Source organism: Manacus vitellinus, unplaced genomic scaffold, assembly GCF_001715985.3.
Source record: "Manacus vitellinus isolate BGI_N305 unplaced genomic scaffold, ASM171598v3 scaffold_19_pilon, whole genome shotgun sequence".
Taxonomy (NCBI): Eukaryota; Metazoa; Chordata; class Aves; order Passeriformes; family Pipridae; genus Manacus; species Manacus vitellinus.
The window spans coordinates 2,713,744-2,737,185 of NW_021939395.1; the positions used below are offsets into that span (position 1 = coordinate 2,713,744).

A 23,442-nucleotide genomic window follows, 5' to 3' on the forward strand; every position below is an offset into this window, starting at 1 on the left:
TGTTCTCACCAGTGGGCACACCTGGTGACAGTGGCACTGTGTCCTGCGGGACCGCTCCCACACTGTCTCCTTGGGCAGCACGTGGGGAGCTCCTCTGTGTGCTCCTGACCACATGGAAGGTGCCAGGACATCACTTGCCTCTTGGCTTGCCAGGGCAGGAGCCTCAGAGCCCCTCTGCTGTCTCCACAGCTCTCCCCCATCTTGCTGCTGGGCAGGAGGGCTCAGTGCTGGCAGTGCAGGGTCTTGGTGGTAAGGCTGACAGGCTGCTCCATTCCGGAATGTCTTTCCATGTCATGTTTCCCCTGCTCCAGCCCTGCATCACTGCAAGGAAACATCATTCCTAGTTGGTCCTTTGCTTCAGCTCACCATGCAGTGCCTTCTCCCAGGCAGAGGCCAACCTGTGTGTCTTGTGACCTGTCCTCCTGCTAGCAGTGCCTGTGCTGAGCAGTGCTCTGCCTGGCTCCAGGAGTGTCCTTCTGGGAGCACCGAGCCAGGAGAGGGGATTTCTGCCCCTTGCAGAGCCTGGGCTTGGCTGGGGTGGGCTGCTGCAGCAGGGGCTGCTCTGGGGAAAGCCAAGCAGAGCGTGTTTCCTGCAGGTAGTGAAGATGTCCGGCAGCGACCCTGAGTGCCCCCAGTTCCTCTTCGTGAAGGTGCTGGCGAGCCGGGGGCGGCTGGAGGCAGTGACCCAGCAGATGGGCTACCACCCACAGTACCTGGACAGCTTCCTCAAGATGCAGCACTACCTGATGCACATGGATGGCCCCCTGCCCTTTGACTGCCGGCACTACATCGCCATCATGGTGAGCCCCACTGGGAGCTGCCGGAGGGGACGGGGGCTCTGCTCAGCCCTGTGGGGCTCCCCTCTCCCTCCAGTAGACAGCCTGTGTCAGAGGCTTCTCATCAGAGGCCAAAATCGTGGTGTCCTGGAGGTTGGGTGAGAGGTGGGCATGGGGTGCCGGGGTGCCTGTGTGGTGCAGGGATGCTGATGTGCTGCCCTTGCAGGCGGCTGCCCGGCACCAGTGCCGGTACCTGGTGAACCTGCACGTGCTGCAGTTCCTGCGGGCAGGGGGTGACCCCCAGTGGCTGCGCGGCCTCGAATTCATCCCCCCCAAACTCCGCAACCTCAACGAGATCAACAAGATCCTGGCACACCGGCCCTGGCTCATCACCAAGGAGCACATTGAGGTACTGGGGGAGGGCTGTCAGCCAGGGACCAGGGCAGCAGTGGGGGACAGCAGTGTCCCCAGAGGCTGCCAGCACCCTGCCCACCTGCCTGTGGCACACTGCTGGTCTGTGTTCTGCAGAAGCTGCTGAAGATCAGCGAGTGGAGCTGGTCGCTGGCGGAGCTGGTGCACGCCGTCGTCCTCCTGGCACACTGCCACGCGCTCGCCAGCTTTGTCTTCGGCTGTGGCTGTGAGCAGGACGAGGGGCTGGGGGGCCGAGGCTCCCTGAAGCCCCTGTCACTCGGGAACCAGTGCTTCTGCGAAGCCACCGCCGGCAACAGCTGCAGCCAGGAGCTGCTGCGCATCAACCGCAAGCGGGTGAGCCCCCGAGGGTGGGTGTGCTGGGGAGGGGGAAGTACAGCCATGACTGCTGCCCTCACCCCCAGCCTGTGTCTGTGCAGTCCCTGGACTCCTGCATGGAGCTGGATTCCCTCCGGGAGCGCATGCAGCGGATCCATGTGGAGACCGAGGGCAGGGAGGAGATGAGGCTGCTGCAGCTGGAGCGAGAGGAAGGTGAGGGGCAGGGAGCGGAGGTGGGTGTGCAGGGTGGGAGTTTGTATGGCACACCTGGGTATTGCTCCCTCATGCCTTATATTTTCCATGATGTATGGTTCGTAGAGGGGCTCACGGGATGCACATGGGGCACAGCAAGGGCTGGCTTTTGATGCCTGCTGTGGCTGGGAACAGGGCAGCTGAGCACTGCTCTGACCTGTTTGCAGGGCTCTCCCTTCTTGCAGATCCTGATGGAGAAGTCACTGGTGCCACCAACCTCGCATGCTACATGCAGGACCCTGACTTTGGATACCAGGATTTTGCCCGGCGCGATGAGGATCAGACGCAGGTATTCAGAGTCCAGGTAAGGCTCCTGCTCTCTCGCTGGGCAGCAGCCCAAGTTGCTGCCTGTCTGCTCCTCGTGGCAGTAAATGGTGGCAGGGATGCCCATGCAGCCTGGATCTGGCACAGCTGCTTTTGCAAAATGCCTGAGTGGGAAAGCCCAGCTCTGAGAGGAGACCTGCCCCACTGGCCTTGGGAAGAGGGAGGTGACCCATGAGTTCTGTCCCCAAGGGGTGATGATTTCTTTGCATGGCCCTCACAGTGGCAAGGGTCAAAATCATTCAAAATCTGTCTGATAAGGGATGTTATGGTTTGTGGCAGAGGTGCCCCCCAAGCAAACTTACTGAATTCTGCTGCGTCCTGAGGTCTCCAGCCCTTGTTCTTGGAAACATGCTCCAAGCTCCTTTTTGCAGTTGCAAAAGCCTCTTGCTGTGCTCAACAGGATTATTCCTGGGAAGACCATGGCTTCTCACTGGTCAACCGGCTCTACTCTGACATTGGGCATCTCCTGGATGAGAAGTTCAGGATGGTGGATGGTCTGCAAAGCAGTGCCATGGCCAAGCGGCAGGGCTGTGAGCCCTCTGTTTTCAAGCGGGGCATCTGGAACTACATCCACTGCATGTTTGGCATTAGGTAGGGAAACCAACCTCATGGTCCAGGGGAGGAAACTGAGGTGACCCAGATGGGAGGAGGGTAGGGGACTCAGGCTGTCTTGCAGATGAGCGTGGAAAAGGGACAGAGGTGAATGGCCTGCCTGGATGTTGGGACAGGCAGGGAAGAGATGCTCAGCTTCTCTGGCCAGGGCAGGGAGCTTTGGGGACAGGGTTTCAGTGCCTGGTGGCCATTGCCATGTGTCCCCCTGCCCCATGGCTGTGCCCCAGGCAGACCACAGGCGAGGTGCTGGCTGTGACTCACCCCTGTGCTCCCCGCAGGTACGATGATTATGACTATGCAGAAGTGAATCAGCTCCTGGAGCGAATGCTCAAAGTTTACATTAAAACTGTAACCTGCTACCCAGAGAAGACAAACTCAGAAATGTTTGACAGGTTCTGGAAGCAGTTCAAGCACAGTGAAAAGGTGGGATGGCTGGCCCCTGGCTCTGAGTGGCTGCGGTGGGGCTGGGAGCGGGTAGGGGCTGCAGACTGGGGTGCTTTGGGGGGTGTTTGGGAGATCTTTGAGCCACCAAACCAGTCTGAGGCAGGTGGGGGGGGAGTGGAAATTGTGGAAATTGGCTGTTTGTGAGGAGTTGGGCTTAGCATGGCATGGGGCTGCGCAGTGTGACGAGCACAGGGGCCACCAGCAGCACAGGGATCTCCAAGGTCAGTAGCCCATCAGTGGGTGCCTCCAGGCAAGCCCTCCTTCGAGCTGTAGCTCACAGGAGCGGCTGCTGTGGCCATTGGGGACTGTGCTGGTGCCAGCCTGCCATGCTGCTGCCAAGTATGCAGGGGACTCCCTGGCATGTTGCTGTGGGAAGCAGCCACAGCCTGCAGGACTGGGAGGAGGGGGAAAGGGGAGCTGCCTGAGCTGGAAAAATGGGTGGCATTTTGTGCCATGCCAAAAGACTCGCTCGCCCAGGTGAGCGGTCGCTTGCGCCGCTGCCCACAGCACACTGCAGCTGCCCGAGCCTCTCCTGTTTCTCCCGTAGGTCCACGTGAACCTGCTCATCCTGGAGGCCCGGATGCAGGCAGAGCTGCTGTATGCATTGCAGGCCATCACCCAGTACATGATCTCCTAGACAGCGGGGGCTGCGCTGCGGCAGGGCCAGGCAGCGTCCTCGCTCCCTGAACTCCTGCGGGACCCGTCACGCTGGGACCGGCAGCGAGGGATTTCTCAATTTAGTTTACTTGACTGTCTTGTTCCTTTTTGTTGGTTTTCCCCCCCTGCCTTGTGGGGCTCACTGAGTGGCCCCGTTACGTGCAATTACCAAACTGTGAGGCAAGTCCGTGCTGCTGAGATGCTGGAGACTTGAACGTGTCCAAGGAGGACTGCCAAAAACATGGGGAGAGAGGGAAGCAATAGGGGACTGGGGCCAAATTAGAGGGATTCTCTCCCACGAGCAGAAGCTCCTTGCCTGGGTGCTGTGGGAGCCTGGGTGCCACAGGGAGGGCAGAGAGGAAAGCTGGCTTCCTTCCCTGTGCTGCAGTGGCTGCCCTGCTTGCAAAGCCACCCTTGGGCACTTGTCCTCACTGGGGTGATGTCTCTCACTTGGGAACAGCATGGGCATGGTGCGGGTGTGTTGCAATGTCCTGAGTTGCGTGGTTAGGCAGCAAGAAATGCTGGCTCCCAGCAAGGGCCCCTCTCCAGCCCAGGACAGCAATGGGATGCACTTGCTGCCTGCACGTAATATCCTTTAGGTCCATGTGCCAAACCCCTCTGGGATGAACAAGAGATGACCCAAGGCAAACTCCAAACTGTGAAGCTCTTGCTGGCAGAGTGTCCTAATGCTTTGCCTTCTCCAACAGCAGGGTGAGAAGGTCTCTGACAGTGTTCAGGCACTGCGGGTTTCTGCAGGGGACTTTGGGCAGTCCTAAGCCCCTCCTCTGCCTCCCATCAGCACAGAGGCAGGAACAAGGAAGGCTTCCTGAGTTAATGAGGTTTGTATCTTCTTAACACCATGAGAGGGCTGAGGTCCTGTGCCCAGTCACTTGCTGCTTGAGAGCATGGTGGAGGAGCCTGTGGTCACAGCACAGGTAAGCTACAGGAAGCTTCTCCTTGATCCTGGGCTGGGAGGGACTCCCTGGGCTGCCCCCATTTGAACAGAGGCAGCCTGTCCACCAGCCCTGCGCTCTGCCTGGGGGGCAGAAGCTGCACCATCGCTCCCCTTGTGTCCCTGGGCTGCTCCCTGGCCATGCCACAGCCCCTGGCTGAGGAAGTATGAGGGATCCAGTGCAGGCTCTGGAGAGCAGCCACAAAAGGGGGATGAAGCCACCTGTTGTAAGTGGGAGCCTGAAGCAAGGGCAGCTGTCGAGTCAGCCAGCGCACGCTGCTTCAGTCGGCCTGTTTACTGCGTAAATGTACGGGGAGAAAACCTTGTGTATGGAAGCTACAGAAAAAGCCTATTTTTGCTATAAATATATTATGTTTGACATGGATGCCTGCTTTATTTCTGCCAGATGTTGGGAAGGGGATTCAACCTTGCATGGCTGCTCTGAAGGCAGGACAGCAGTGCCTGGCTGAACACAGCCCTGAGATGGCCCAAGCTCCAGGAAGCCCAACATTCTCAGGCATGTTGGGGTCCTGTGCTGACAGCTCTGGTCCAAGGCAAGCAGCTGTCCTGTACAGGTCAGCTCTGTCCTCTTGTGCTCAGCTGAGCAACTGCTGCAGTGTTGTTTGATAGGAAAAGAGGAAGGTTTACAAGGGGCTGCAGTGCTCCAGCAAGGGTGAGCGTACCAGAGGAAGGAGCTGGCTGGCACCATGGGAGCAAGGCCAGAAACCAGGACCAACCCTTTCCTGAGCCATGCTGCAGGTGCCCCCCTGCACTGGGGCTGGGCCAGCTTGTACTGGGCCAAACTGGTGCCTGGGCAATAAAATGCCAGGACAACTGGTGCTGGGCAGTACCAGCTGAGTCAGTACTGGTGCTGGGACAGTGGCACCAGTGCAAGGATAACTGGTTCTGGGACAGCTGCCACCAGGCTTGGCTAGACAGTGCTGGGACTGGCACTGCTGTACTATCATTCAACCCCAGTGAGGGCTGGGCAGGGATCAGGGGGTTGACTGAACTGCTTGCTGTCAGGTGTAGCAGTGGTTAACCACAGCAGCCTAGCTGCCTGCCAGCTGGTTTGCCAGCCTCTCCCCTGTCCCTGCAAAAGCAGCTGTCCCCTGCAGGGCTGGGATGAGCCACAGCAGCCAGTTCTCCACAGGGCTCGCTGCTCCCTGTCACAAGGCAGTGACAACACAGTGCTGGCTGGGGGTGCAGGGCTGCCTGTCCCAGCCAGTGTGGAACTGGCTCCCTTTTGCCCCATCCCCCTACACTTGCACAAAGAGTTGGCCATGCAGGAGCTGGGGCAGCTGCAGCTCGCTCTGGCTTGCAGACAAGCACCAGTCACACCAACAAGATGAAGGGCTCCTTGGGCTGTCAACCCTGACCAGAAATGAGCAGAGCTGCTGGCAAGGCCAGGGAAGGCTGCCAGCCTCAGGCAGTCACACATGGCACGCCACGAGTCTGGCAACTTCAACGCTTGGGCCCCTATCCTGGTGCCCCCTGTGCCCTTTGACTGGGATACTCCTCCCTATGGCTCTGTGGCTGGAAGGAGGAGAACATGAAGTACATCACCCCTGCAGGAACCCTCCAGGATGTCCTGCACACCCATGTAGGAGCCAGGCCACTGCAACTGTACCTGGAATTACTGAGGGGAGGTTGTAGGCACATTTCCAAAGCAGTCACCGAGTTTCTTGCAAAGCCTGTAGCAGAAAGAAAGTGCTGGCAGGTGCAGCCAGGACTGCTTTTGTAAGAGCTGAGCCATTCCCAAGTTGCACAGTGAGAGGAATGGTGTGTCCTAGCCCACAGAGAACACCAAGTCACACTGCAGCAATGGTACTGCCACAGGTCCTACAACCCACCCATGACAAATCAGGCCCATGGCTGCTGATCTTACCTCAGCTGGGAAGGGGAAAACAATACCACATATGAGCTGAGGATGGCTCTGGAGCAGGCAGTGTGCACCCACCACACCCCCATTCCCCAGCCTGCCTTCCTCACACCCCAGCTCCTCCACCACAAAGGACACATGACATAGGGCAGAAGAGTTCCCTGCTGTGCTTTCACACATGGTCCCATCCCTGGTGGCACAGAGGTGTCCATCAACCAGCAGGCATTTGGGGAAGAGCCTGGCCAGAAACTAAACTGAGCAGAAAAACCATTAAAAGTTTTTTGTGCTGGCTCCACGCGCTGCTGGTCTGCAGGCAACTCCTCCACAGGTCAAAATGCTTATGGTGATGACTCAGGAGAGCTGTGAGGTCTCCAAGACTGTAAGAAAGGTGCAAACGTGGTGCACTGAACCCACAGAACTGTTAGGACACAGCAGGGCTCTTGGTGACTACTGAAGACAGCGTCACACACACCAAAAGCAACCCTCAGCCAAGGCATCCAGGTCCTAGCCTGGCATCTACTCTGCTTTTTGTTCTCCTTGGCAATGCTTTAATGTCACAGCCCCAATGTTCAAACAGGCATAAAAAGTGTTAATGCTACTGTGGGAATGCATGGTCCCCTGTCCTATGTGAAGTTTTGCACACTTTGATCCAATCAACAACTGCAAACCCTCAGCACTTGGTTTCTCCAACAGCACCTACCATTACGTGCTTGCAGGAAGCCCTAAGAAGTGTCTAAGGAACAGATGAGGGGCAGACAGTTCCCCTAAGGATCTCCTCCTCATCCCCCATTTTTGGAGATTGGCTTAAATCTTGAAGCAGCAGCCTTAAGACCACTTGAGAGTTATTTGCATTAACTGTTTTAAAGAATACTATTGAAAAATAAGAGTGTTATCAGATATTATTGAGTATCCGAGGCTTTGGATGCAAGCTTTCTAGCTGTACATATACTGTGCAATTTCATGAACCAGACTTTACCCTCAGCAGTTTTAGAATATCCCTGACTTGCTCTCCCTGTGTCTAACCAGGCCAGTGGAATCCATGCTCTACATTCCCTTATTTCCCTCTGATCTCCTTACCTGCCACCACTCCACAGCAACATGACCGAAGCTCTGAACTGGTCTCCTCTTCTGCAAGACCTCTCCTGAGCTGTGGTGCACAAAGCAGCCACAGGGCAGAGGGAACAGCACATTTTCCAGCTTTATCCCAGCTGCAAGAAGGAAAACCTGCTGCAATGACATGCTGTTTTGATTCAAGGGCTTCAGCACATTCCTCATAAGCTGCTTCACTGGCTCAGACTGTATCTCCATTACTACTTGTCTTATGTCAAGGAAGGACCCCTCTGACATTCCCAGGTGAAGCCTTCTCCTGCCCAAGAGGCCTCTGAGCAGTCCCAGGAAATGACCAGCTCATGGCTTACACTCTGACATTCATATCCCCTTTAATGGTCAGCTCTGAGCCATTATCTTCCAATACAGAAAAAAAAGCTTCACAGCTGTAGTAACGTTCCTTTTTTGATGGAGGATTTGGAGTATGCAAGCAAAGATAAAAGCTCACTCACGTGCTTATCTGTCCTAATTATGTGTCAGCATCTACTTGTGAATTGGGTGGCTGAAAGAAGAGAGTAGCAGCAAATCCATCTCTCTGTTCCCAGAGATAACAGGTAGAGCTGCTGACACGCAAAGATCTTTGAATGTGGCTGTATAAAATGGAGTCACCTTCTGCACTCAGGTCTAGAAAGGCAAGGAATGAAGGGGTTAAAACTCCCCAGGGTCAGTTTTAGGGCTTGGCACCCCATGGATCCCACACACTGCCAGTAAGTTGTAGCAAGGGGCTCTACACACTGCAGAGCACAGTAGAGCCTTCGTGGGCTGTCACATTGCAGCCCTTCCACCTCTGGCCACCTAAGGGGCATTTCACTGAGGGGTTGCCCTAAGAGGTGAGAAGGGCAGTGGAAAGAAGACAATGTCAAGGAAAAATAGCTGGTCCTTGCCAGCGAAACAGAACAAACTGGATGAGACACAGAGCAGAGGATTACAGGTTTTTATTTTTCAAACATTCCCCCCTAGTCTAGCACATTCTACAGTCTTGCTAGCACAGATGGTAACAAAGAGCCTGTAATGGTTCAGAAGTTACACTGCTACAGAGAGCAAACAAAAGCAGAGGTTTATTTTCTAAAAAAATTTATTGTGAGAAATGGGTGAAAGAGTGCAGAGGGGATGGGGTGGAAACTATGTCAGCTAGTGGTGCCTGCCCTGTGTGCAGCAGACATCTGTGCTAGCAATGCAGAAACCCTTCCTGGTGTCGCACCAGGTGAAGACTCCACTGTGTTGGAAGCATCATTTCACAGAATCACCCCCATTGCCCTATGAAGAAGGCTCCTTTCAGGACAGGTAACCTATCTTCTATGTAGCCAAACCTCTCAAGACACCTTGGGGAGCCCCACACCACCAGCTGTGGACATCCTGTTCTACCACGTGCCGTAACACTGCCTTAGCCAGAGGACCAGAAACGCAACAGCACCAGCTCTTTCACCTTCAGCTTCTGCTGCCTCTTCTCCCTGCTTTACACCACAGCATTAGCTGTGATTTCGACCGACCAGAGATTGTTTTCCATCAGCTGCAGACACGTCAGGGTGCAGGGAAAGACAGAAAGGCTGGTGAAGAGAGGAGATCCCTTTCCTGAAGGCTGTGGTGATGGGTTACCACACACTACCAAGCTTTCACATGGACAGATATTTCAGGCTTCAGAAGTCACCTCTTGCTTGCTTTTCCCCACATTAATTAGAACATGTTTTTCATTAGACATGCAACTGAGGCAAACCCTAAGATATCCCTGTTCATGCTCATGTCCCAGAGTTGATTGATTTGGGTGGGGTTTTTTATAATGGGTCCAAGTTTTCACATTTTGGTGACACTCCAGGACACCACTTCCAAGGCACTCCTACTCATGGCACCAGACACAGGTTCCTCAACCCTGGAGCAAGGCTAGCCCTGAAGCATTTGAGTGTGGCTATAAATAAGCAACTAAGTAAGAAAATTAACAAATTATGATCTACATAAAAGCTTTCTAGGCATTTCCTTTGGAAAAGCTGATTAGTGCTACTTTGCTTCTATTATGACTCTTGTTTATGAAGACACCCAGGTTCTGGAATGCTTCATTCCTTTCACCAGGATGACTCGACTGCTTCTTTTTAAAGCAGCACAGGGTAAGGATGACATGTTTTTAGACATATCAACAAGGAAAATTAAGGGCTCCAAGAAGCTTTCAATATTCCCAGCTCTCACATGAAGCTGGGAGCATAGTAAAATATCCTTAATTATAAACAAAGCTCAAGCAATTTGCTAAACCCAGGTGTAAATAAAAGCAATGAGTCTGCCTCCTAAGCTCCATGGGTTTAGTTACCCAAATCCTTCATGGCCCTGAGCTGCATGGTGGCTTCACACTGTGAAAGATGGCATTTGATCCTCTGAAGATGGAGAAGCTTGTTACCTGAGCTCAGTGGGGACAAGGAACACAGCACAAAGTAAGGCTTCATGCCAAGGGTTCCCTGCCCACTCTGCTCAGGTACTTAGGCAGAAGCATCACTCCCCTGTGATGTCACTGGCCCCTTCCCAATCCACCCAGCTCACAGCTGCTCTCAAAATCCCAGTCCAATCCTTCCTTAGAGCAAAAACTAACCCCCCAGCGTGGTGCCTGCACTGCTAATGCAGAGTGAAGAGCCACCAAGACATTATCCCACCTCCAGCAGCAGCCAGTAGCAAACACTTTTGAGCAAGAATACGAAAAAAATAAAGGACAAATATTGGGCAACCCCCTGCCAGGTATAGCCTTTCAGCAAGCAGCAGTTTAGGAACTTTAAAGTCTCCTGTGTCCTATGAGGAAATACCCCAGGCTAGAAAAGCTCGAGGTTTATGAAAATGAACTTAGTTAAGAAGTGTTTGTAGAACTCCTGAATTCTCTTCTTCCCTGCCCTCTGTGCCCACAATACAAGCTATCCTGCTAAAAACATAAAAGAGAAGCTAAAGTTGCCTGCTTGACCCTGCAACATTACATTCATTGTTTACTGAGCACTCCACGAGTCTTCTGAACACAAACCTCAGCACTAGTGCACTCTCAGGCTTCTTCGACCACTGACAGCTCCTGCTGTGTTGAGGAGATAGAAAGCACCTGCATGGACTTTCTGCAAGGCAGAAACATCACTGTCAGCACCCTGGTACAGCAGGACTCCAGCCAGAGGTGCTCCTGTCTCCAGTGCTGTCCCCAGGGACAGGTGATTTTCCAGAAGTCTAGCTTGGGAGTATGGGAAAAAAATAAGACAGTGCTCTATTCCTTAATCAAAGTACAGGATCTCTTGTTAACTCACACTGTAGGGCACCAACCACAAGAAGCCTTGGTCTTGCACCTCCTTCAGCTGGAACAGGTCGAGGACATGTAATAGCTGGGATCATGTCAGATCTCCCTGGGGTGCTACCTGAGTGCTGAGGGCCAGGCTCTCTGCAGAGAGAGACCAGGCCAGCTCCTGGTGCTGTCACAGTCAAGGGACACTATGGAACAACCTGCACATGGCCCTTCTTGCCCACAGACCAAGCCAGCCAGAAAGGGCTCACCATGGATTTGCAGGTCTGAAGCACTGGCTACTAATTTTGTCCTTCCTATCATTTTGGGTTCCATTTTCATGGGAAATGAGCCAGAGTTTCACATTTAACATGACCACACACAGCAGTGCCCTGTCCTTTGATACATGGCTGTGAAGCATGAGCAGCTATTCCACTTGCTCTGTAGCTCATGGGATAAACTTCCCCCCAGGACCCAAGCTGACAAGGTAGCATATTATGTGCCAAGTGACATAAATCCTTCCAGCTCTATTAGCTGCAGCTCAGAATGGCTGATTCTTATGTGTGGCACATGCCATCAGGTGTTTGTGGAAAGGGTTTCAATCCATTTGTGTAATGAACTAACTCCAGTGAGAATGTGCATCCACCACTCAAGTCTGCAAGACCTGGAATCCCAGCTTAGGAACTGCCTTTTTGTTTGTTTGTTACAATGAGGTGTGGCCAGACATGTAGATTGTGGGTAAATTTGAAACATCATGGGAGGTCTGCCATGGAGGAAGCCTTCAAAGCAAAGGTTATCAAACTATTCAAAGGCTCTGACGGCAGAGCATGCTGAAGATAGGACTTCTGAAGACTCCTTGCTGCAGGTAACCAGGCAACCACTCCTATTCCTATCTCCACTCAAATGAAAATGAAGCCCATGAAAACAGAGCAGACAAGCTGGTAAAACAGTATGGGCTCACTGCACTGCATGATACAAACTTTCTGAACTGAAGCCACCTTCAGAAAGGACTAGAGAGTCTTTCTGCCAGGCTAGGCCTACCAGAACATCATGAAAGCACCATGTTTCCCACAGATCCTGCCACTGCAAACACCAAAGCAGTGACAGGAAAATGTCAGCTAATGCTCTGAACTCATCTTTTGACCCCCAACTTCTGTTCTGCAAGAACACAGAGCCAAGATCCCAGGCACACCCCTGAGGGTGAGCCTACAGGTTTCAAGCTCCCCAGCAGTAGCAGAAACTTCAGCAAGAAAACAAAAACCCTCAGAAACCAACAAGTGAGCTACCAAATACAACTGATCACACCCCTTCCAGAAGGGTTATACAGAGTATCAGCAGATCTAGCATGATCCAGTCCACACCATCTCCTTAGCAGACTAGGGAATCTGTGCTATGTATCAGCTGCAGGTCAGCTACTTAAGGGATTAGCTGAGAACGAGCTGTTAATGATTAGCATTCCCTCACGTAGTGCCCTTGGCTTGGCAGGAGTGCCCAGCGAGGCAAACACTGAGCAGCTGTGGCTGAATGCCATGCCAGGCACCTTCCCTCCGCCTGTTCTGGGGAGAGCAGCCATTCCCCAGTCACACTCCAGTGCCCTTCCCACCTTTCCAATAACATTTTCAGCTTCTTGGCCCAAAATGCCTTAGGCCTGCCCCCTCCCATACTGTAGTGTTATCTGGTATCAAGGGGACAGGTGCAGCAAATGTGTTTTGTTTCTTTTTATCCAATAATCTCATTTTTCAATTAAAATATATAATATATATTCAAAAAGGTTTAGAAAAGCTTCTATGTAATTTGCACCTACTTTTACATATAGATTACAATAATGTACAACTCTTCCCCAAGGTGGTTTGAAACCACGGGGACCTGCCAATTCTTTTCCCTCAATCATTTACATCATCAAACATCAAATGTGTTTGTTCCTAATACAGCCCTGAAAAAGAAGTCTGTCTCTGTTGCCTTCTCAGACGGAGAGATGCATAATAGGGACACACATTACATTGGCTTCATATTCGCTGTAGAAAGTTCCCAGATTAGTAAAAAAATATTTCATCTATAGAAAATGCCCTTCTGAAAAGCAACCAGGGCTCTGTTAAGGCCACACCCAGGCTTTCCATTTCGCTGCTGTAGCAAGACAGATCAAAAAACAAACCCAAAATGATGTTTTTATGTCCCAGAAACAGCTACTAGCACCTGTGCTTATTTTACAGCAGCCTGGTGTATCAGGAAAGTGCTGAGAACAGCATAGGGACTTCTCAAAACATGCTTCTGATTCAATGGGGCTCAGTTGGCACAGTGAAAAACTCAGTGTCCTCCTGTTCCACCCAGGTGGACAACAGGAAGCCTTCTATACCACAACCACCCCTCCCTGCAGAACGACGATGGATGCTCCCGTGATGGGCACACTGAAGCCAACCCCTGAAACAGCACACCCTTTTCCCACAGGGCTTCCACCAACAAGCTCCCTCTGATTTCTCTGTGAGCCTGTGGGATACCAAGTGCACATCTGGTGGCTTAATCAAGAAGTCCAACTACTTTGCCCCATGGGCAAGCCAAGCGAGAGCAGAGCCAGCCCTTCACCAGTCCGAGGCACTGGGAGACTTTCTGCCATAGCAGAGAGAGGACAGCCAGTGAGGGATTCCTCCAGCAAACCCAACTCATCACACAGGAAAACACTATTGCCTGGCACAGAGTCTTCTGGCCGAGGTTTTTACCAGGGCTCCTCTTTGGACATGGGCTTCTCCAGATGGTCCAAGGCAGGGTCAGGTTTGTAGGAAGAGCCATGGCACATAACAGGATTATTATTTTTAAACTCTTCCTGTTGCAGCCAGATGCAGGTTGCCCCTTCTTCCCAGATGGGCAGCCCCTTCTGCCCAAGGCATGATGTGCAGGGAAACTGAATCCAACGTGCTCCATTCTCTTCTCTGCTGGGGTGGGAAGTGAAGTCAGAACCCAATGTTCAAAACCTGAAGGACACTAGGAAGAAGAAAAATACAGTGACCGGTTAGATGTCGGCTTCAGTGGGAATCCTAGATGCACAGATAAGGAGGTAATTACTACCAATCTGCCCCTACAGAACAAACAAGAGACCTTGATCAACAGAGTCAAGTGGAGGATCCAACTGCTCAGCTCCAAGCTTCAGAGTGTGACTGAGACAAGGATAAAACCAAATCACAAAGGTAAAAGTAAGCACTCCTCCTGTAAGGTGACAGCACCAACAAAGCTCTGCAAGATAAGGAAGCTTAAAGAAGGATCTGGGTAACACCAGAGGCATTGCAGGGAAGAAGCAAGGAAGAGTAAAATTACTCTTCAACTTAAACACAAATATCAATTGGTAGGGAAAAGATTAAAAAAGAGATTTTTAGAGATCACACACTAAAATTGTTTATGCTCACCCATTTAAAGAAATCCTGTATCTACCTGTAAGTAATTAAACATTTTTAGATATCTCAATCCCCCAAAAGTCTAAAGATTCCTTCTCAGGTCTTCTGTCTCACCTCAATAAAACTGTCACAACTCGTTCAAACAAGCCTTGGAATATGTCTAAGCAGACTTAAGACACTGACATAAAACCTCCACAGTAGGTCTGTGATCCACTTTGGAAGGCAGAATAGTGAGATAAATGTAGGGCATCCCCTCAGCTGGATTCAGTGACAGTGAGCATGAAAAACCTGTAAAAAGGGAAAAAAAACTACAAGAGGGAATCAGCCCTGATCAAGAAAAGACAGTAACTCAGAAGCCAGAGCAACGGCTACTTTAGGAAATTACAAGGTGATGAGGGTTTTATTGATTTAATAATGTGCTGGCTGATAAAAATCCAGTGTGTGGACCAAAGGGAATTAGATAGAGCACAGTAAGAAAAGCCCAAAGTCCCTGAGCTGCTCAGAGACATTTGGGTGACCACCCACACTTCTCATGACTGGAATGGAGGGCACTTACATGAAGTGCTGAAGGCATGAGTGGTTGCCAGTGACTGAGCATCTGCATGCCATGGTCTAATTCCAGCTGTAGCTACTCTTTTCCCATGACCTTGCTCACTAAGGCTCCCATAAGTCACTCTGGCTTTGCACATCTAGTCCCTTAACCAGGGAATGACAGGTTTACAACTGAGCTGCAGCTACCAGACAACAGAAATTCATATTTTCCTACTCAAGGAAAGTGTTCACGTGCTGACTTTCTCCCTCTGCAGCAAACAGCTCGGTCTGTGGGTGTTGCGTTGCTGCTGGGCAGAGGCAAAGTTTCAATGTTTGATCTCTAATCTTCAAGTACAGAGACACAGGCAAAGATACTCCTGGAGAAGCTGTGGAGAAGCTCTTTTGGCATTTAACTTGCGAGAAGGTGATAAAGTCATGGTAGCTTTGAGCACCAAGGGTAACACCAACTAGTTCATGTCCTCCCCAGTGCTGCAGAGAGACTAAGCATTTATTCCTAAAGATTTTCCCTTGCCTACAAAGAGAAGCATTTCCCCAGTTCAGTTTCATTCCAGCTGTTCAAATCAGTGTGACCACTGTCATTTATTGATGAACAGTTTTCACTCAGCATTATACCCAAAAATGACCCAAAAGGCAACAAGTTAAGCCCACAGGAACTACTCAGGACAACTTCAGGTTAGTGATCACGTAGAGTACCTTTTGCCAGTGTGAATTTAACATGGAAAAAACACATTTATAGTAAGGATATGAAAGGAAAAAAGCCTGTCACACTAGAGCAATATATAGTGGCAGTCATGCTTTCCCTGAACAGTGATTTCCAAACAGGGACCCTAAGAACTCACTGCAGTAAGGGAGAAATGACAGAGTCTTGACCTCCTCACAGACACTGATGTCTGCAGCTCCAAAACTTGGTTTTGGAACTCGTTAATTTGAGAAAACATTCTGCCTTCTTTTCCCAGGAACACTCTTATTTCTCTCCACATGTGCCCTGTTCCCCCTTTGTTAGAAGCCTGATCCACCCCTCTGTCTTGTCAGCGTTCTGCACAATCCTTGCCCTCCTTTGGGGAAGAAGCTCCCCTTCATCCCACTCCATGGACTCCAGCACGCAGGCAAAATGGAAAAGCTTTGCAAAGCTCAGAAAAGGCAAACATAATCTAAGGAGAGAATAAAAGGCTTGAAGCAGGGTGTCACCTCTCCTCCCCATGCTGTGAGCAGAGCACCGAGGGGCACGTGGGAGCTACGCTCTCTGCTCAAACACAATAGTGCTTCAGAACCTGTTCCAGATCTCACTCCTTTAGTGAGCACATGTCCAGCATATTTCCCAGAAAGTATCACTTCAATTTCACGTGTAGAACAAAGCAAATCTGGGGGTTTAAACATCTCATAGCTCCTCTGTTTTGATTAAGCAATTCACACAGAGTAATAATATGGAACAAGAACATCACCATGTTGTTACGAGCTTGTGTTCTCCCTCTTGATTATATCCACGTCTTCAACAGTTCTAGAACCTATCCTTTGATAAGTTGTCCCTCAGTTTCTCTGCTTTACACTCCTAAAAAAATAATCTACACCTGGTATTCATTCTGTAGGGAGAGGTCTTGTGTACCCAGCCCAGGAGTGCAGGACAGCTTATATGTGTTTTAAAAACATTCCTGTGAAAAACATTTTGTCCCTGAAAAGTCAATGTATTCCCCAAGTATAATGGCCTGCCCTAGCATGGCATAAAACCAAACAAAACACTGAACCCTACCAAACAAACAAAAAAACCCCACAACACAAAAGCTCAGAACAATATCCAGTGGAAACACTTCAAAAGGCCACAGCCTCTGCCACTAACTTGCAAACAGTCCTAACAGAGATGAAGGACAGTGTTAGGGGTTGAATTTACAACACTAACAAATACCGTATCTGCCTCCTAGAAAGGAAATATTCTTGGCAAGGCTTCCAACTTTCCAACCAATACCCAGCCTATGGTCCAGTCTGTCCATTTCCTGTTAGCTAACCAAGATCCAAGTGTGAAGTATGCCTTCACCTCCAGTTTCCTAATTCTTCTATTGCCCCTGTGGTTAAAATGCTTCAAATCAGGGTGTCATACCCTCAGAAAATAATGTATTTTTAACTCTGGTTCTCATACGCACTATTTGCAAAACTGACTCTATTTGTGCAAATATGACAAATTGCTGAAGAGGCTGCTTTGCTGTGCATGGGACAGCACTAACACATCCCTTCATCCATCTCCATCCACACCAGAGACTCCTGTTTCCCATTCCAATAATGGGTACATGAGCAATTGAGCAGGTAATGCTGCTGAAGCAGCTTACCAGACCTTACAGACACTATCCCAGGTAAGGGCAGGGCAGAAGGTGTGACAACAGAAGGATTGTGTCCTGCTACACACAGAGCAAGGCAGGCAATCACGACACAGACATGCTTTGCTACTGCACGTACTAGGAAATTTTGCAAGGATAATAATAACCTGGATAGAAACACAGCTTGTGCTCGGCTCAGTTCAACTGTTCTATACATATAGGACCATGTCTTTATTTTTGGAATCAGCACATGCTCCCATGTTAACTGCAGAGCTGTAGGCACTGCCTGGCAGACCAATGTCCTGTGCTGCAGTCATCCTGGGGGACAGGAGACAACAGGAGTTTCGTTCAGGTTGCTGTTCTATTTCATAAAGGAGACTATGACCTGGGAAGTTAAATCCACCTACCTTCACACAGTTTTTGCTCCTTTTAAAAGGGAACGTGGCTCTTTACCAAAAGCTTTTTTCTCAAAGAGCACCTGCACTTCCAGAGAGGTACCTTTATCTGCTGCAGAGTTTGGCACAGGAGCCATCCCAGACAGGGCTATAGAGCTGTAGCATTTTACAGAGCTGCACCTACCTTTTTGTGCTCCTGAAGTTAACTTGGTACCCAGGTATGGTTGGAGGCCTGTGAGGTGCTGGGATAGCTAGGAGTAGGCAGAATGGGTTCAAAATTAAAGTCCAGTCCTTCTCCATCCATGAGTTCACTGTTGATTATGTAATCCATATCACATTCAAGGTTCTCCATGTACATGTCAATGTCCAGGTCAGTGGGCAGCCTGTCCTGGTTCAATCCCAAGGGAGCAGGGCTAGCAGACGAAAGAAGCACTGGACTGCCCAGCTGGACTGGCTGGGCAGAAACTGGAGCCTTCAAACTGGTGATGCTGGCAGTGTTTTGAGGAGATGTGACTATGGGAAGCGTTGATGGTAAAACACTGGCACCGACTGGTTCTGCCTGCTGCTCTGCAGGCTTTCCTCGTGGATTGCCTGAGCTCATCTTACTCTGGGCAGCTTGTCCACCCAGAAGCAGAAGAGTTCGGCTGCTCATCCTGTTACCAGTCTGTGGGAGAACTGGATCCACCTGAGTCATCATAACATCCCTCGGAGGCGGAGAGCTGGGTGTCAGGAGAGCTTCCAAGGTCTGAGGGGCAGAGAAATGGCTGACAGAACTTTGCAGTGAAATATCAACAGGGTTAAACAGGGAATTGCCAAAAGTCTGACCAGCTGCATTTGGGCTCTGCAAGGAAAAGCTGGAATCTCTCTGGATCTGACCACTGGAGGCAGATTGCTGGGTAGACAGAACAGATGAGCTGGGAGACATCAAATTTAACCCATCAATGAGCTCAAGCTCCTCGGTCACAGTTGGTGGAACGTTGCTGGATGCACTGGAGTACACCAGAGAAGGAAGCAGTTCTTCATCATGGAGGTCATCCTGCTCTGTCAGGATAGGAGAAAGCCTGGCACTGATGGTGCTTGCATTGGAACTGGTTCGAGGCCGGAAGGTGTTCCACACGTCAGAGTCCTCGTTGCTTCTTGAGGACGGGCTCCCAGGCCACTTAGGAAATTGGGAGCCAGGACTGTCAGCAGAGGATTCCGGTGCAGACTGGAGAGGAGGCTTCTTCCTGGATGCTTTACCTCTGACTTTTGCGAGTTTGCTGCTGTTGTCCATGGAGGCAGCTCTTCTTCTTGGTGCTTTTCCACTTTTACCACCCTCAGGATTGAGCATCCACCAGGAGCTCTTCCCTGTGGCTTCATTATGGACTTTAATAAACTTGCTGTGCAGGGACAGGTTATGTCGAATGGAGTTCTGAAAAAAAACAAATATAAAAACCACAGGTAGTGAGGACCTGACAGTTGACACACCTCCCACCTAGAAATCTCACAAGCACAAACGCATTCAGATGGTAACCAGAGAAGAAAGTTACAACAAAGGCCTACCCATAATAACCTGGTATTTCTGTCTGAACATGCTTGGCAGCACCAGCAAGCAGTGCCATGTCTCACTGCAATGCCAAGGGTGAAACTACCATGACAACCAGCAGCTTTCAACCAGCAAAATACTAACACAAGGGATCTTTAAAGGCCATACAGAATCTGCAAAACATAAGCACATCACAGAGCAAGTAAGCAAATTCTTAAATACAGCTTGCAATTTCAACATGAGCCTAATTGAATTTGAGCTAATGCTGCTCCCACCCTTATGACAGCCCCTTTACCCAGCATAAGCCTGGCTGAAGTTTTTAATGTTTATGTGGCCAGATTCAAGTCAGATTCAAGCCCAGCACAGCAGTGAATCAAACAGACTGGGTGAAGAGAAATGGCAAAACACTTCTAATTCAGTAGACCCATTACCATCTCCACCCCAAAACCAGAGAAACAAGAGTGGAACTTTGAGGGACAAGTGCCCTAGTAATCCTGGGGCCTGGCAGCCTCCCTCTGCAGGGAGGCAGTGCACTTCCCTCAGTGTGTGTTTCTGACAGGGTGAGATGTTCAGTGGATACTGCACTCCCACACAGTACATGCCAGTTTTAGCCTCTCCCATCTTTCCACTTGGCAAGACACACATTCCTTGCCTCTCCCAGTTCCTTTCTTCTGGTTTAGCTGAAAACTGCAAGCTAACATATCTGTATGCCATCATAAAACTGAATTTTCATCCTACAACTGATAAAACTCCCCAGCAACAGTCTCATTGGCTCAACAGATCCTCCATAAACTCCCCCCGAGGCCTGTGTCGTGCATTTGTTTGATATCTGCACCAAATCTGTTCAGATGGTCAAATTACAGATCATTAAAAGGTGCTGCACTGGTAGCACAACAGTGATCAAAGAGCTCCAAGAGCAACATCTTTTTCTTATAAACTAAAAGATACATAACAGCCTTCAGCTTTCATGCATACTCTCTTAATTCTGAACAAATTAACTGTGTTTTTATCATCCTTTTCCACCAACTCTCAACACAGTTCTTTCCTGTCTGCTGCTTTCCCTCTCCCCACCCTTTTCCTCTCGGAAAAGTCCTCACTATGCTAATTTTGGCTACCTCACCATAAGTACTATCCTAGAGCAACGCAGATGTAGATAAACAATCCAGGCAAAGTGGAAAGTTTTCATGGAGAGGGAAGGAGATGTGAAAGTCATCCTGGTTTAGCTTCCATTTTAACCTTTGGCTGTTGAGCTTTTGGCGAAGACTGGCTGCTTGTTGCAACCAGTATCAAAGAATACATGTGTTCTTACTTGGAGAGTGACTGCAGAGCCAGGGCCTGATGGAACATATGTCAGTCAATGCTCTTACACAGTTTTATTATTTTGCCATCTTCTCTAAACACAGCTTTCCTTCCCTTCAAGCCTTGAAAGAAGTAATTCAGGCTGGTATCCCATCTCCAGGAAGGCTGCTGCTTTCACTTCCAAAGAATCCCATCCCCTTTCCCAGGTAAATGTGCATAACTTTGAATGCTGCAGCAATAAGAAACAATAGGTTGTCACTAATTCTTCATTTATTCTCCTGAAAGTAACCTGTGAACTCATCACATTGTGTCAGGAATGACCCAAGAGCCTGCACACACAGGACACATTTGAAGTCTCATAACCACCTGGTTTTCAGTTGGAACTTTAAATCAACAGGTTCAGGATTTTAAATATTCACAACTGACTTTTGTTTTCTTCTCATGCATGTCTATAGCCAGGCTTTTAACTGCTGTGTCAGCAAAAGCACACTGCACTGGTGCAACCAACTCAGTAACACAAACCTCAAGAAAATTAGCACCATTTTGGGTATCATAAGGGACAGTTTTAGTAACTAATTTCCTGGGGGGGTTTGGCTGAAAAGCAGCTTGAAATAAGACATACTGGAATAAGACTAGGATTAACATGATCAAAGAAATGTGAAACACAGTACCCTTTATGAAACAGTCTCAGTGCTTTTACATGTTACTGCTAAACTGCCATAATGGCTCAGAGCTGTACAAAAAGATAATTGCTCTACTGTTCCTTCCTTCCTCATCTTCAAACTCTCCTCCTTCCATAACACAAGCATCTGTGACCCTGTGAGCTAGTTCAGAGAGCAAACCCAACAGAAAAGCAGCCCTATCCTTCCTTGACAACTACTTTTCCTGCTTGTTTCATCTCTGCCTGTTTTTCGAACTTCCTCACTGTGGGGTTCAAGCACAGAAAACTAAGGAAGGGAACAGAATATGTGGTTGGAGGCAGAGCAAACTGCAGACTCGAGCCCAGAGTGTCCCAAAACACAACAGAATCAACTCACCTACCAGCCTGGGTGCTGTGAGACAGCACAATCATTCCTGCTGAATGATTTAATACACCTCCCATATGGAGGGCACCCTTTAAATCTCATTGAGAAAGCCAGGGGCAAATCAATTATGCTAAAATAATCACAGAACAGCAAGTCAAACCTGACAGGAGAGGAAATGACAGAGATCAGTCACCCAGGCAACCCTGGCATATTTCCTTTCTTGATATTAAGCAACTCAAACCAGAGACATACAGATGGCACAAACTTTTTGATGCTCAACTTCAGCAGTGTGGGAGGATCCCAGCTGGTCTGAGCACCTGCAAAACACACAAAGCCTTCACTCTGCAACTCTTTGATCATAAGGAAGCATGACCTGAAGAGGCACAAGCAGGAATCCTTCAAATCCTAAGGAACCCCTTCAACCACTACTTAGGGGTGGGTTATTGCTATTTATTCAGGTATCTTACAGTGGCACTTATGGCTGTATGTTAAAGTGTTGCCGTGAAAAAAATGCCAGCCTGTGTTTCTAAATCCATCACAGATCAAAGATGATTCCTGTAAATGACATTCAGACAAAACCAGTCTGAAATTAAGGACTGATAGTATGCAAAAAACCCCAAAGTTTGGCTAGAGATATTTATTGTACCCTGTAGGGTGGACCATTCACCAGGTCCCAACCCCTGTGTGTACAAACTAGGATACATGGACCAGGCACAGAAGTGTGCCTAGCAGCATACACAAACTGTTCTCTAAATCTCAGTTACCACAACATTGAATCTTCTTGATAAAAACTCCTAGTTGCATTTAAAGGACAGGAAGACTTCTCAGCATCATACCAGGCCTGCCCCCACACCATCATGTGGATCCTGAACAGGACAGAGAATTAGCCACAGGAGCTGGTAGCACAAGCAAGCAACTCTCCTGCCCAGTCTGCCTTCTGGACAACTGCCATGGACACCAAGATACCACGGAAAATGCTCAGGGGAAGTGACTAGAGAAGACTGAAGGCCAGTGACAGCCTTTCCAGGGGACTACACAGTTTAGTAGCTGAGGATGATGTTATCTACCATAAAACTGAAGTTTTACTCAGAGTGGGTCAGAACATTCAGGACGGTTTGCTCAGACTTTAAGGTTCCTCACACTAAAGATGTCACCCTCCTGTGACATACTTTGTCACACTGATGTGGCAGGAGCAGAAGGAGGCTCCTGTGCCCTGCCTGGCAGAGCAATGCAATGCCTGTGCTACCAGAGCACTCGGGGCCAAGCACAAGCTATGCTGAGAAAGACACAAGACAGAATAGCTATCCTTCCAGGAGACACAGTGGCTTCCATCCTTTCCTGGCCATTCTCCCAGGAGCAGTCAAGTTTATCCTACAAACCACAGAGGCACCAGATTTCTTAGCAAAAAGTCTCCCTCAGGAATGAGTGATAGAAATAATTTAAAAAAAAAAAAAAAAAAAAGGAAAGCTATGCAATCACTGCAGCCGCCTGTAATAAACTCTCACTGCCTTGGAGGCACACAAAGAACGTGGTCTCATCCCAGAGCAGGGCCATGTTCCACAGCCAGGCCTGTAATTGTGCTGAATTATCCTTTGCCACGGCATTCTTGGGAGGCTGTGAGGGGAGGACGCTCCGCCTGCTGTATTTGTCAGTGCCTGTCTCAGCACTCACCCGGCCACTTGGCTCCAAGGGCTTCAGGAAAAAGTCTTCCTTGTAGAGATTTTGCACCAGCAAGTAAACAACTCCTCCAGAGCCAGGGAGTCAAAGCACTTCCCAGCAATCCCCTTCCAGAAGGCACACATGAGCACAGACGTCAAGCTCAGCAGACTGGGATCTCTATCTTAGGAAGAACATTTTCCTTTCTGCAATCTTTCAGTGGGAGGCCAGCAGATGATCACAGCTCTCTAAAAACCAAAGACCGAGGCGATTTACAAGTTTACAAGACAGGCAGCCATATACTAAAAAAGCTGTTCAG

At 49.7% G+C, this 23,442-nt stretch overlaps 2 protein-coding genes across 2 annotated transcripts; one reads left to right on the forward strand and one right to left on the reverse strand.

The window, feature by feature from the left end:
- The first annotated feature begins 598 nt into the window (after positions 1 to 598).
- On the forward strand, positions 599 to 5,133 carry LOC103767725 (sestrin-3). The gene is made up of 8 exons (XM_018070724.2): positions 599 to 800; positions 1,003 to 1,185; positions 1,305 to 1,541; positions 1,625 to 1,736; positions 1,943 to 2,079; positions 2,500 to 2,690; positions 2,990 to 3,134; positions 3,703 to 5,133. The coding sequence occupies exons 1-8, from the start codon at positions 606 to 608 to the stop codon at positions 3,790 to 3,792; spliced, it is 1,290 nt and encodes a 429-aa protein (XP_017926213.1). The 5' UTR covers positions 599 to 605; the 3' UTR covers positions 3,793 to 5,133.
- A 3,539-nt stretch (positions 5,134 to 8,672) lies between these two features.
- FOXO4 (forkhead box O4) lies at positions 8,673 to 23,156 on the reverse strand. The gene is made up of 3 exons (XM_018070725.3): positions 23,139 to 23,156; positions 17,803 to 19,029; positions 8,673 to 13,958 (listed from the first exon to the last, which is right to left on the reverse strand). Exon 2 carries the CDS (start codon positions 18,946 to 18,948, stop codon positions 17,821 to 17,823), a length of 1,128 nt encoding a protein of 375 aa, XP_017926214.1. The 5' UTR covers positions 18,949 to 19,029; positions 23,139 to 23,156; the 3' UTR covers positions 8,673 to 13,958; positions 17,803 to 17,820.
- Positions 23,157 to 23,442: the final 286 nt, after the last annotated feature.